This window comes from Notamacropus eugenii, chromosome 2 (genome assembly GCF_028372415.1).
Source record: "Notamacropus eugenii isolate mMacEug1 chromosome 2, mMacEug1.pri_v2, whole genome shotgun sequence".
NCBI lineage: Eukaryota > Metazoa > Chordata > Mammalia > Diprotodontia > Macropodidae > Notamacropus > Notamacropus eugenii.
In genome coordinates, this window is record NC_092873.1 from 80,544,198 (window position 1) to 80,556,229 (window position 12,032).

At 42.7% G+C, this 12,032-nt stretch overlaps 1 protein-coding gene across 7 annotated transcripts in view; it reads right to left on the reverse strand.

The window, feature by feature from the left end:
* The window catches only part of STAG3 (STAG3 cohesin complex component), a 48,688-nt gene that overhangs the window by 12,449 nt on the left and 24,207 nt on the right, over positions 1 to 12,032 (reverse strand). For all 7 annotated transcript variants that reach the window (XM_072641422.1, XM_072641427.1, XM_072641425.1 and 4 more), the window contains 21 exons: positions 8,289 to 8,362; positions 8,032 to 8,155; positions 7,274 to 7,372; positions 6,935 to 7,014; positions 6,481 to 6,588; positions 6,185 to 6,293; positions 5,774 to 5,879; positions 5,276 to 5,379; positions 4,885 to 4,977; positions 4,676 to 4,765; positions 4,193 to 4,393; positions 3,963 to 4,033; positions 3,781 to 3,868; positions 3,286 to 3,369; positions 3,086 to 3,178; positions 2,783 to 2,951; positions 2,522 to 2,664; positions 1,888 to 1,989; positions 1,133 to 1,281; positions 773 to 901; positions 509 to 666 (listed from right to left, as the gene is read on the reverse strand). In XM_072641422.1, the coding sequence (XP_072497523.1) occupies positions 509 to 666; positions 773 to 901; positions 1,133 to 1,281; positions 1,888 to 1,989; positions 2,522 to 2,664; positions 2,783 to 2,951; positions 3,086 to 3,178; positions 3,286 to 3,369; positions 3,781 to 3,868; positions 3,963 to 4,033; positions 4,193 to 4,393; positions 4,676 to 4,765; positions 4,885 to 4,977; positions 5,276 to 5,379; positions 5,774 to 5,879; positions 6,185 to 6,293; positions 6,481 to 6,588; positions 6,935 to 7,014; positions 7,274 to 7,372; positions 8,032 to 8,155; positions 8,289 to 8,362 (2,374 nt within the window). The remainder of the gene's footprint in view (positions 1 to 508; positions 667 to 772; positions 902 to 1,132; positions 1,282 to 1,887; positions 1,990 to 2,521; positions 2,665 to 2,782; positions 2,952 to 3,085; positions 3,179 to 3,285; positions 3,370 to 3,780; positions 3,869 to 3,962; positions 4,034 to 4,192; positions 4,394 to 4,675; positions 4,766 to 4,884; positions 4,978 to 5,275; positions 5,380 to 5,773; positions 5,880 to 6,184; positions 6,294 to 6,480; positions 6,589 to 6,934; positions 7,015 to 7,273; positions 7,373 to 8,031; positions 8,156 to 8,288; positions 8,363 to 12,032) is intronic.

The window sequence follows — 12,032 nt, forward strand, 5'->3', positions numbered from 1 at the left end:
TTTCCTTCTTGTTCCTTGAACAAGACACTCCATCTCTAAATTCTAGGCATTTTCACTGTCATCATGCTAGGAATGTTCTTCTTCATATCTACCTTTAGGCTTCCCTAACGTCCTTCAAGTGCCAGCTAAAATTCTATCCTCTACAAGATGCTTTTCCTAATTCCTCTTAAATTCTAGTGCCTTTCTTCTGTTTGATTATTCCCTATTTATCTTGTACGTAGCTTGTTTGTACATAATTATTTGCATGTTGTCTCCCTCACTGTAAGACTGCAAGCTCATTTTACATTTCTGTCTATCTCCAGGGCTCAGTATAATGCTTAAATATACATTTAATAAATAACTGCTTTTATTGACTAAGTTTGCTTTTATAATCTTCTGGGGTTTTTTGTTCCTCTCAGTTTGGAATCCTTTTATATAATTCAATGAACTGATAAAGAGAACACCTGCTAAGAGTTAAAGAAATAGGAAATATTTGTTGGGGATTATGAGGTATGGAAAAGGTCCTTACCTTCTACACGTCTCCTCTTGGGCTGGAGGTGTTGCTGAGGGCTGGTCTCCGCACCGTTTTCTTGTGATCTGAGGGAACGGCAATAGGAAACAACTGGGCCCCAAGAATTACTAGATGACTGTGGGACAAGATGCAGGCACTTTTGCAAATAGGACAGCCTGAGACAGGAGAGAAAGGAAAAGGGGTTTGAGTTACCAGAGTCCCCTCCCCACTGCATTCTTCTCCCATAACCACTCCCACTTCATATTCCTGGCAGTAACTTACAGGAGCTGCTTATCCTGGTGGAAAAGACGAGGTGAAAATTCTTCAAGCAGCTCCAAAAATGCCAAATTGGGAGGCTGATTTGAGGAGCTAGCTGGAGGCAACTCTGCCAGAGAAAACTTGATGCCTTCTCTTGATAGGGAGAAAATTATGTTAGGAGGCTGGTCATCTCTCACATCCCTCCAAGGACCAATGTATCTTGTACCTAAAACCCTGCTTGTTCCCCAAAGTCCAACAATCCCCGCAACTTATTTTCAAGATTAATTGTATTTCCCTACTTCTCCTAGCCTTCCACAATCTCTGTTCAAGTCTTGGACACCCAAATCCCACCCTCTCCCCAGTCAATATATGGGGCATCCTCACTTGTGCAGCATGACGATAAGGTCACGGTTCTGCAGTTGCTGTGGTCCAAAGCTCAAGGAAAACCTCCGGGCCAGATCCCTCATCTCCATGAAGGCTGGGAGACTATCCAGGTCCTTTGGCCCATGCTCCTGTAGTAGCTCCGTGTACAACTGTTTCCCAAGAATGGTGGTGCATTTGGAAAGGGGAAGAACAGGATAAAACAGAAAAAAATAACAAGAATTCACATTATATACACAGTACTTTCAAAGATATCTCATTACACTCTTTACCATTTTACTGAGGAAACAGTTGAGGAGCAGAGTTAAGTGAGTTCCTCAAAGTCATAATAAAATAGTTGAAACTAGATCTTCTAAATTCAAATCCAGGACTCCTTCCATGATACCACAGCAGCTCCCCTACACCTCTGCTCAGCTCCTCAGGAAGGCAGGTCCTTTATCCTAACCCAATGGTTAGGATAACCATAACAGAAAACACTGTTCACTGTGACAGAGGTTGGGGAAATGAAAACAGGGAAGAAAAGAAGGAAATCACCCCTACCTTATCTCGAAAGTCACATGGGCATAGGGATGGCATGAGTGTACATGCATTTACTGAGCACCTCCATACTAAATGATATGGATCATTCGAAAGAAATGAGGCAAAACTCCTGTCCTCAAATCATTTAATATGTAATTGTTAAAGGTTGGGCAGAAATATGTATAGGCTCTGAATAAAGGATGTAATCAGATTGGGGGCCCTGAGAAGAAAGTGGATACCTGTTTAAGGCTAAGCAACAGTGTTTGAGAGCACTGTTTTCGGTTGATCTGTCTTGACCGTGTCAGTATTTCCTTGATGATATCACCATAGTCATTGTAGAACTGAGGGAAGAAATACAGTTTTTTCCTTGGTACAGATAATTTCTTCTTCTCTTTTGTCAGGGTGGAAAAAACACCAAAAATAAAGAGATAATTCCAACAGAAGTTTCAAAAAAAATCATGCTTAAGGAAAATATTCCATAAGAATGGAAAATGCATCTCTCCCCAGATCTCTACATTTTCCAGACATTACAGAGGCTTCACAGTGAGTATTAGTAGCCTCACAAAATGGAGACAGACTTTTGGAGGCAGGTGGAACTAAATTCTATACCTCATTAAATCCTCGCCCCTCTTAAAATTCACTCAGTCTCCTTCCCTTCTTACACAGGGCAGGAGAAAGAAAGTTCGGGACAGAAGGAACAGACTCTTTTCTGGCCCCTACTCATCTCTTTTCTAATCTTCCCAATCTCCCCTCTTTGTTTTTTCTACTCTCATTTTTTAGCTCTTACTCCCATTTGTCCTATCCCTTCTTCTCAGCACCCTGAAGTACTTGAAGATGTTTCTATCCCCCTCCATAATCAGCCCTATTCCATACCTTGCTGTAGTGCTTGAAGATATCTGAGGCTGCTTCCATTTCCAGAACCCCATAGAGCAACAGCTTACAGAATCCAGCCAAGAGACGACGACGTTGGTGCAGCTGTTCAATCTGTGCCTGTTCCTCTTCTGCATCTTTAGTATCTAAGCCAGAATACCAAGAAGAAACAGGTAAAATAAAGGCCATATTCCTCTAGCTCTGTGATCCAATCCCAGACCTTACGAGTTCTCTCCACCAACAGTCCCAACTCCGTTCTGGTACCACTGTCCGGCTCTCCTGGCTGGATGAAGACATGATCCATGAGGAAGCTGGCTAACTCTGATTGCAGGGTGGCATCAGGCAGGAAGATGAGAGGCTTCAAATGATCCTGCCCCCCCAAAATCATCTGAGGGCTGACGATAAGGAGCAGGTCACTTAATAAGACAAAAGCCTGATGAGAGAGGTGAAGCCAGAGATAAAGAACAAAGGATCAGGCTACATTGAAAAGGTAATTTCTATCTGGTAGATTATCCCCTCTCACCCTAATGGAAATGTCCCACCACCAAGCTTCAGTAAAGGTCTCACTTGTTCTTGGATCTCTGAATCCACATCTGAAAGGCAGCTTTGGCAAAGATCACAGAAAGTCAACAGTTTGCCCTTCAAGCCCAGCACCTGTTCCTATGGAAGTGAATTGAGGAAGGGAACGATTACAATTAAGACAAACACAGACTTCCTTGACTACCTTTCCCCTATATCCAATTTCCTCACATTGGATTCATAGTTACCTGCTGTGAAGAATTTGATCCAGAGACATGAGCCAATGCCCAAAGGATAGAGAAATAGATGAGAGTCAGTGCTGGGAGGATTATCTGCATGATTCAACGAAGGAAAATAAAGATTGGGAAAACAGAAGATGTAGGAAAAGAGAAATTGAAAGATGTGAGAAGGGGGAAAGACAACTAGGACAGGACTATCTCCTACCACATTCTCTCCCTTCTCTTTAAAGGGAATATGTGTAGATCTAAGCTTTTGGGCATTGGAAACACTTGTCAATACTCTCATATTTGTCAGTCTCCTGGAATACACTGAGATGGCACCAAAAGTTTTTTTCACTGGGTAGAAGTGGAGCAAAATGGGGCACCTCCCAATAACGTAAGAAGAGAAACATCCCTCCAAGTCCCTGGGAATATTTCTGGAACTGGAAAAGGGTGTAAATATTTGGCAAGCCTAGAATTCCTTTGTAAAGTTCCTGGCCTCTCCTCTTTGTCCCTCTGGCTCACTTGTCGTGGAACATCTCCAGTATCCACAGCTTTTTTCAGGAGTCGGAAACATGGCTCATACAGCTCCCAGCGTGTTAGATCATGGGCACTGGAAATTAGGGTGGAGGGAGGAGAAAAGGGTTAAAATGAACTGTGCCAGGACAGAAGTTAGGGTAGGGAGAGGAAGAAGAGAAAGTGCTCACTTGTGGAACGCAGAAAGACGCTTTAGAGTGGCTGCCATGTTGTACACCTCATCTTCATCCAAGAAGGAGCCCTAAGGACAAAATGCTCCTTACATTAAAATTTTCCCCCCAAAATCTACTTGTCCTTCCCTCCTGAGCATTCATTCCCCTTCTGGGATATCTCTATATTTTGACTCTGGTTCTTCAAAAATGAAGAATCCTGACACCTGGGCTCTGGACCCAATCCTGACCTGTAGTAGCTCTTCTAGGTCCTGTTGGAATCTGTCAGTCAGCAAGTCTACCAGCTGGCTTCGGGCAAAGTCCACCCGGCTGAAGAAGGTGAACTCTGGATCACAGAGCAAGTAGAGGGCCCGGGCTGCAGCTTCTAACACCATAGGTTCTGTATGCTTCACCACTACTTCCTGAAGCTGCTGAAGGAGCAACTCTAAGTGCTAGCGAGAATACAGTCAATAAGGAGTAACACTTAGGGAGCAAAAGAATAATAGAAGGCACCACATGAGAGTCTAGGGTTTGGGAGTGGAGGCGGGGGTTCAATGGCAGAATGTCAGGGTAAGGAAATTTTGGGTTAAGCAATAAAATACCTGAGTTTTGAAAAGGGAGAACCAGGGGCTGAAAGTATGGCACCTGGGTCTGGGGATGGGAAGAGTGGTCAGTGGACAGAACCTATGGGAGAAGGGAAATAATGAGGAACATTCTTCCCACTCTCCATTTACTTTCTGTAGACGTCCAGTGCAGTAAATGTTGAGGTCAAAGAAGTTGAGAAGTTGAAGCAAGGGGGAAACCTTTTCTGCGTCAGCTGAAAACTGTGGTAAAGAATGAAACACATATTAAGCTGCTTCATTTCCTACTCCAGTTCCCATTGCCTTAGGGGAATTTCCTCATTTTTTTTTTTCTCATTCTCTGATACTGAAAGATACTGTACCTTGGTTAAAAGTTGAGGCAGCAGAGGAATGAGGTGCTCTGTCAGTTTTAACTTGTCATCTGCCTGGGTCTTACGCTCTTTGGCAGTGAAACCCTAAGAATCAGAAGGGTACAAAAAGAACTGAAGGAGACTGGGTGAATTCAACTTAGATAATAACCAAAGACTACCCCACTCCTGAACAAATATTATAATTTTTCATTTGTTTGCAAACACCTCTAATTCACTTGCCAGGAATGAAGAAATAACAATTCTCTCAGAGACTCTATGCTCCTAGAAACAGATTTATAACATGGTTTTGGTATGAGGTAGGGAATAACCTACCCAGAGCCCAGACAGAATCACCTATTGTCTTGATTCAATACCACCATCCATACTACTCATAAATTCATACCTTCCTTCCAGTGACTCTCCCCACAGGAGGATAACCCTCTGTAGCCTGCCGGGCACTAGACACAAGGATCTCTATCAGAGTGTTCTCCTGCACATCTCCCAAGCCTGGGTGAGCAATGACATAAAAACAAAGTCACAAACTAGCCCACAATTCATTACCGTCCTCCTTGGCTTTCTCCTACCTAAGCTCTCTCAAATTAAAGAGAGGTATAGTTTTCTCTGTTCTGGAACATGTTCTCACAGCATGTTTTGGGGACCTTTCATATCTGTTTATCAGCTTTCCTCACGTATTACAGATTTTTGTGTCCATATTCCCCAGCCTCCAAGAATTCAATTACAAACTCTTTGATAGAGCCAGGTGTTATACCCATTTTTGTATCCCCAGCAAATATCTGACAACAGTGTCTTGCACATAGTAGGTGCTTAATAATCATTTGCTGAATTGACTCTCCCAGAATACACATAACCCAACTTTCCTCGCCCATCACATAGCTCTCACTTTGATCCTTCTCCAGCAGCAGCCCTGTCAAACTCTCCCAGTCCTTCAGTTGAGTCCCTGCACAGTCCCACAGGCTGTCCACCAGGTAAGCTGCATGGTCATGGAGCTATGGAAGGGAGAAAATCATAGGCTACAGATTTCTCTGCCAGGGAATGTACTGTCCAGAGTACACTGTCTCTGCCCTTCCATAAGTTATCCCTGCCCTCATCCTAAGCAACCCCACTGCCATCATGAGTGCCTAATTCATAACAGCCACATGCTTTCAGCACACTATCAGGTCCACAAAACCGACAGATACACAGCCCAGTCCTGACAGGGCTTCTTTCCTTCCTATGGCCCACTCCTTACCACCACCACCATCCAATCAAACATACATGATCACAATATCCCCACCATTCTCTCTGTAGTCACCTCACTCTCCATGGAGAAAGCTAACAGGAGAAAGAAGAAATTTCTTCGAGGACTGTGATGCTGCTCTTTTCCACTTGCCTCTCCTACCTCACATTCAGGGAAGAAAAGCCTGGTGGAAATGGTGAGCAAAATAAATGCTAGGAGGATAAGGGAGTAAAGGGGGAAAAAAAGGGAAAAGGGAGACCTAGAAGACATAGGGAAAATTGGGAAATAAACAGCAGAGGGCAGTTAGGGGTGGGGGGGGGGTGGCAGATGATACAAGAGTTAAGGAGAGTGAGGATGAATCAGTAACTCACTTCCAATACAGAAATTCCCCTGCAGCAGAGGCCAAAGCTCGGTTGGAAGCATATACCACAGGGTAGATGCTCTCACAGTCAGTGTCTGTCAGTACTCCCTCCATGTTCCTGCCAAGAAAGGAGGGAAAGAGTGTTAAAGAATCCCAAGTATGTTTTAGAAACAGGATGGCTATCACCTAGAAGAAGACCTAAAACTGAACGACGAGGAATGAAAGATAAAACTCACAACAAATTTCAAAATGAAGAATATGCAGGAAGAAGGAGAAGAAGAGGAAGAGGAAGAGGATGAAGATAGGTGATCTCATTCTGTGAAGATCTATCAGCACATAAGGAAGGCCCAGCCTACCTAGAGGTACGGAACAGGTGTGGAGACTTTGGAAAGGCAGCCAGCACTAGAAAGGTGCAAGGTAATCATCACAGCCACATGCTCCCCCTCCCACATTTCAGAACTCACTTCAGAATTAAGGTCAGTAACTTGATAGACTCCACAGCTACATCATACTCTCGGTCCATAACCATGGAAACCATTCGATCCTATCAGAGGGAGAAGAACATAACCCACAAATTGTCTTCATTCTCCTCATCCCAAGGTACCAAACATCCCCACCAATTCTTTCCATCATTCCCTCATAATCTTAAAGGAATCTAAGGGGAGGGAATGGAAAATTATGCTGAATGGGCTAAGAAGACACAGGAGCAATGGGAGTAGTAAGATTAGGACTGCAGGAGGATAACAGGTGAGAAAGAAGGGGAAGAGAAGAAAGGAACATCCCCACCACCATGCCAGTCTAACCTTAAAGCGGCTGGTAAAAAGCTCCAGACAAGAAACGAAGTCCGGGTTGCCATATAAGCCTTGAAGAGCCTTCAGACACTTTAGACGAACTTCCCGTTGCTATGAGAGGAAGCCAAAAGGAAGAGAAAATGACTGAACTTGTCCTCATTAATCACTTAAGAGATATCTTTTACTTTCCCATCTTGGGAAAATTACTCATTTTGACCAGGGGATTCTCTTAAAGAAGACTTGGGAGAATCCATAAAACACTGTACAGTTATCCTTCTTATCACCCTAGAAAGGAGCTGTGACATATTCCTAGTGCAGATCATCCTGGATGGGATTCCTGGTTTCATAGCCCAGCTCCTTTCTCCTGAGATATTACTAATATCTGTTATCTATATACCACACACAAACACTCATGAAGATATATGCAAACATATCTACATACCCATGAAAGGTATATACATACATACATATATAAAGATACATTTATGTGGCTACACGTAACCTCCTTTACATTGCTCCTCAGGCTAAAGGTCAATTTCTTCTCTGAAACACTTCCTACACATACACATGCACACCCACCCACACATCCCTTTCTCAGTTTTCTATCCCTTTTTGTTGATTGCTGGGCACAAAGTTTTAGGAGTCAGTAGCTTGACAGAGAAAATACCACCAAGGACAGCTACTGTCTTAGAATAGTAGAAAGACCTTGAAGAGTTGGAGGCCTTCAGGTTAAAGAAGAAAAGGGAAAAGGGAAGAAACTCTGAATCAACCTTATCATGCAAGGTCCAGCCAATGTACTTGAGGTAGCTGTCAGTGAGGAAAGACGTGCTGTAATTTTGCATCCATATCCCAATCTCTTCCATGCAAATGGCACGGATCTCAGGGAGGACATCCCTGGCAAGAGAAATAAAAGGTCACAGATACCTTCTATCTATCTTGCAAGATATATCCCAGCCCACCAAAAATAGCCCTCACTTAATTTTCCCACGAAACAGGGGCATCATATGAGGGGAGCCCCTTGCCTCACCTGTATCGGTGTACAAAAACACCCCTGAAGATAGCGTTCATCATTCCCTCAATCTCTTCTTGGTGTTCCTGGAGCTGAGACATGGCACATGGAAAGAGGGGAGGGGAAGGGGAGGCGGAGAAAGGGAGAAAGAGACAGACAGATAGACACAAGAGACAGAGAAAGTGAGTTGGAGAGGGAAGCAACAGTAGTTGCAGCTGATAACACAGGCCATTTACTTGGGTCCTTCAGCAGCACAGAAGCCACAGAGGTCCAAAGGAGCCCCATTCCCCCAACTACCCTGACATCCCCGCACTGCACCATTATTATTTCATGTTAAGTACAGTATATAATCTGAACTGGGAGGTCCTATGCTCCCTTTTTATGATTCTCATCAAATGTGTAATGATACCCCTTAGGGTTTAGGAACCATCCCAAACAGCAACCAGTATATCAAGTCTCTGATCTGCATTTCAGACTTTTTCTATGGACTGTTATTTTTTAAAGATTTTTAAGACATCGTCTTAACTCTCACTGGGCTAACAATCCAGTTGAGGATTTTGAATATATACATATAAGATAGCATATGTCATAAACCAAAAAAAGATATAAATATTAAGTGCTATAGGGATAGAAAGGAAAGAGAACTACTGTAGACTAAAGTAGTCAGGAAGGTTTTACAGAAGGATTTGAGTTGGGTTTTGAAAGGACTTTAAGTGACTGGATCTGAAGGAGGAGAGGGAGGGCATTCCCCAATAGTGGCACAGAGTAAGAAAGTTACCAAGACATGAATGCACAAGGCATACTAGAAAATTAGTAGAAGAGGGCTTTATTTTTCTGAAGTAAAAGGTACATTCAGGGGATTTATGTGATATAAAGTTAGGAAAGATAGAAAAAAAGATTACGGAGGGTCCTGAATGTCAGGCTAAGGATTTTGAACTTTATTCTGTAGACAAATGGGGAGGCACTGAAAGATTCTAGATGGAAGTATAACAAAAATAGAGCAGTATTTTATGAAAATCAATCCGTCAGCGACACATTTAGACTTGATGAAAGAGGCAACAAAGTAGACGGGAGAGGCCAACTAGTAATCTTATAACAGTCCAGGCATAAGATGATGAAGCCCTGGATTCATTGTTCAGTTGCTTCAATTGTGACTGAATCTTTGTGACCCCATTTGGGATTTTCTTGGCAAAGATACTGGAATGGTTTGCATTTTCTTCTCCAGTGATCCATTCTGTCAAGTAATCAGAGGTTAAGAGATTTGCCCAGGGTCACACAGCTAGGAAGCATCTAAGGCTCAATTTGAACTCAAGTCTTCCTGACTTCAGGCCCAGTGCTCTATCCACTAAGCCATTGGCTCCCTCTAAAATGTTGTAAGAAAGAATAAAAAGGAAGGAACAAATGTGAAAGATATAAAAAATCAATAAGACTTTAGGTATTAACAGAAGCAGAGGAAGGAGTCCACAAAATACTAGATCTGGAGTGGGGAAGACCTGTGTTCAAATACTGCCTTAGACATGTTAGTTATATGACCCCAGAAAAGTTACTTCTCGTCTTTGTTTCTCAGTTTCCTCATCTATAAAAATGATCTGTAAAGTCCTTTCTAGCTCTAAATCTTTGATCCTATGATCCTCTAGGCATAGTCCAAAGGTTTCAAATCTATGAGTGACTTGCAGAATGATATCTCCTCACAATAATCCTGGGAATTAGATAGTATAAGTGTTACTGTCTCTATTGATAAGGAAACTGAGGCTTGATAAGGTTAAGTAATTTTTCCACGGTCACACAGCACCAGGGATAAACAGGGTAGATCTGTTTTAGGGTCTGGTTTAAGAGGGAAAGAGTTAAATTTCATTTGCTGTTCTCTGGAATGGAATAAGGAATCCAGAAGTGGGACCAAGTGATATTAGTTAGGGATTGATGAACCTTTAAATTATAACACTTTGTGTAATGATTTTTTTGAAAATTGGATAGCAACATGGTAGGTATACCTCTCATATACTATAATGCAGGCCTGTACAATCTGCAGCCTAGGGTACAGTAAGTGACCCACAGGCACACCAAAGAATTTCAGGCAGCCCCTGAAAAATGTAGATATTTCCTCCAGCTGCAGTACCAGCAGTTTGCAGATCCCTCAACCCACAGGTGCCAAAGGTCAGTGACAGGGTTTTTTTCAGCTGGCTGGGAAGGGAGAAGGGCCTTCCCATAGCTCCAGCCTCAGGCAGCAGCCCGCAGAGACCACATCAGGCAGGTGGCAGCAGTCCCACCTCAGCCCCTACAGTAACCCGAATCCACTGTTGGATCATAAAACCCCTGTGGGCACTGAGGAGCTAATTATTACCTCGGCCCTGTGTAGAGGCCCTGAGGGAGCTGGTCTTTGTCTCACACTGAATGGCGGCCCTGCCCCACAGCTTGACTGAATCCCAGCCCCCCCAGTGCTGGCTTTGCAGAACTAGAGGCCAGGTGGCTGTGGAGAGGAAACTCTGCTAAGACTCTGGACACAAAAATCTCTCTCTACTCCCAGACCAGTACACATGCTTGATTGTGCCACCTTGGAGGAACTGAGATCTTACAGACCCCCAGAGTATACCCTACTCTTGACAAAGGACCCAAAAGTCAAGTAACTGGTTGGGAAAATGCCCAAAAAAGGGGAAAAAAAATAAGACCATAGAAGGTTACTTTCTTGGTGAACAGATATCTCCTCCCAACCTTTCGGAATGAGGAAGAACAATGCTTACCATCAGGGAAAGACATAAAAGTCAAGGTTTCTGTATCCCAAACATCCAAAATTCAATGGGCTCAGGCCATGCAAGAGCTCAAAAAGGATTTTGAAAATCAAGTAAGAGAGGTGAAGGAAAAACTGGGAAGAGAAATGAGAGAGATGCAAGAAAAGCATGAAAAGCGGGTCAACACCTTGCTAAAAGAAACCCAAAAAAATGCTGAAGAAAATAATACCTTGAAAAATAGACTAACTCAATTGGCAAAAGAGGTTCAAAAAGCTAATGAAGAAAAGAATGCTTTCAAAAGCAGAATTAGCCAAATGGAAAAGGAGGTTCAAAAGCTCACTGAGGAAAATAGTTCTTTCAAAATTAGAATGGAACAGATGGAGGCCAATGACTTTATGAGAAACCAAGAAATCACAAAACAAAACCAAAAGAATGAAAAAATGGAAGAGAATGTGAAATATCTCATTGGAAAAACAACTGACCTGGAAAATAGATCCAGGACAGACAATTGAAAAATTATGGGGCTACCTGAAAGCCATGATCAAAAAATGAGCCTAGACATCATCTTTCATGAAAGTATCAAGGAAAACTGCCCTGATATTCTAGAACCAGGGGGCAAAATAAATATTGAAAGAATCCACCAATCACTTTCTGAAAGAGATCCAAAAAAAGAAAATCCTAGGAACATTGTGGCCAAATTCCAGAGTTCCCAGGTCAAGGAGAAAATATTGCAAGTAGCTAGAAAGAAACAATTCAAGTATTGTGGAAATACAGTCAGGATAATACAAGATCAAGCAGCTTCTACATTAAGGGATCGAAGGGCGTGGAATATGATATTCCAGAAGTCAAAGGAACTAGGACTAAAACCAAGAATCACCTACCCAGAAAAACTGAGTAAGATACTTCAGGGGAAAAAATGGTCTTTCAATGAAATAGAGGACTTTCAAGCATTCTTGATGAAAAGCCCAGAGCTGAAAAGAAAATTTGACCTTCAAACACAAGAATCAAGAGAAGCATGAAAAGGTAAACAGCAAAG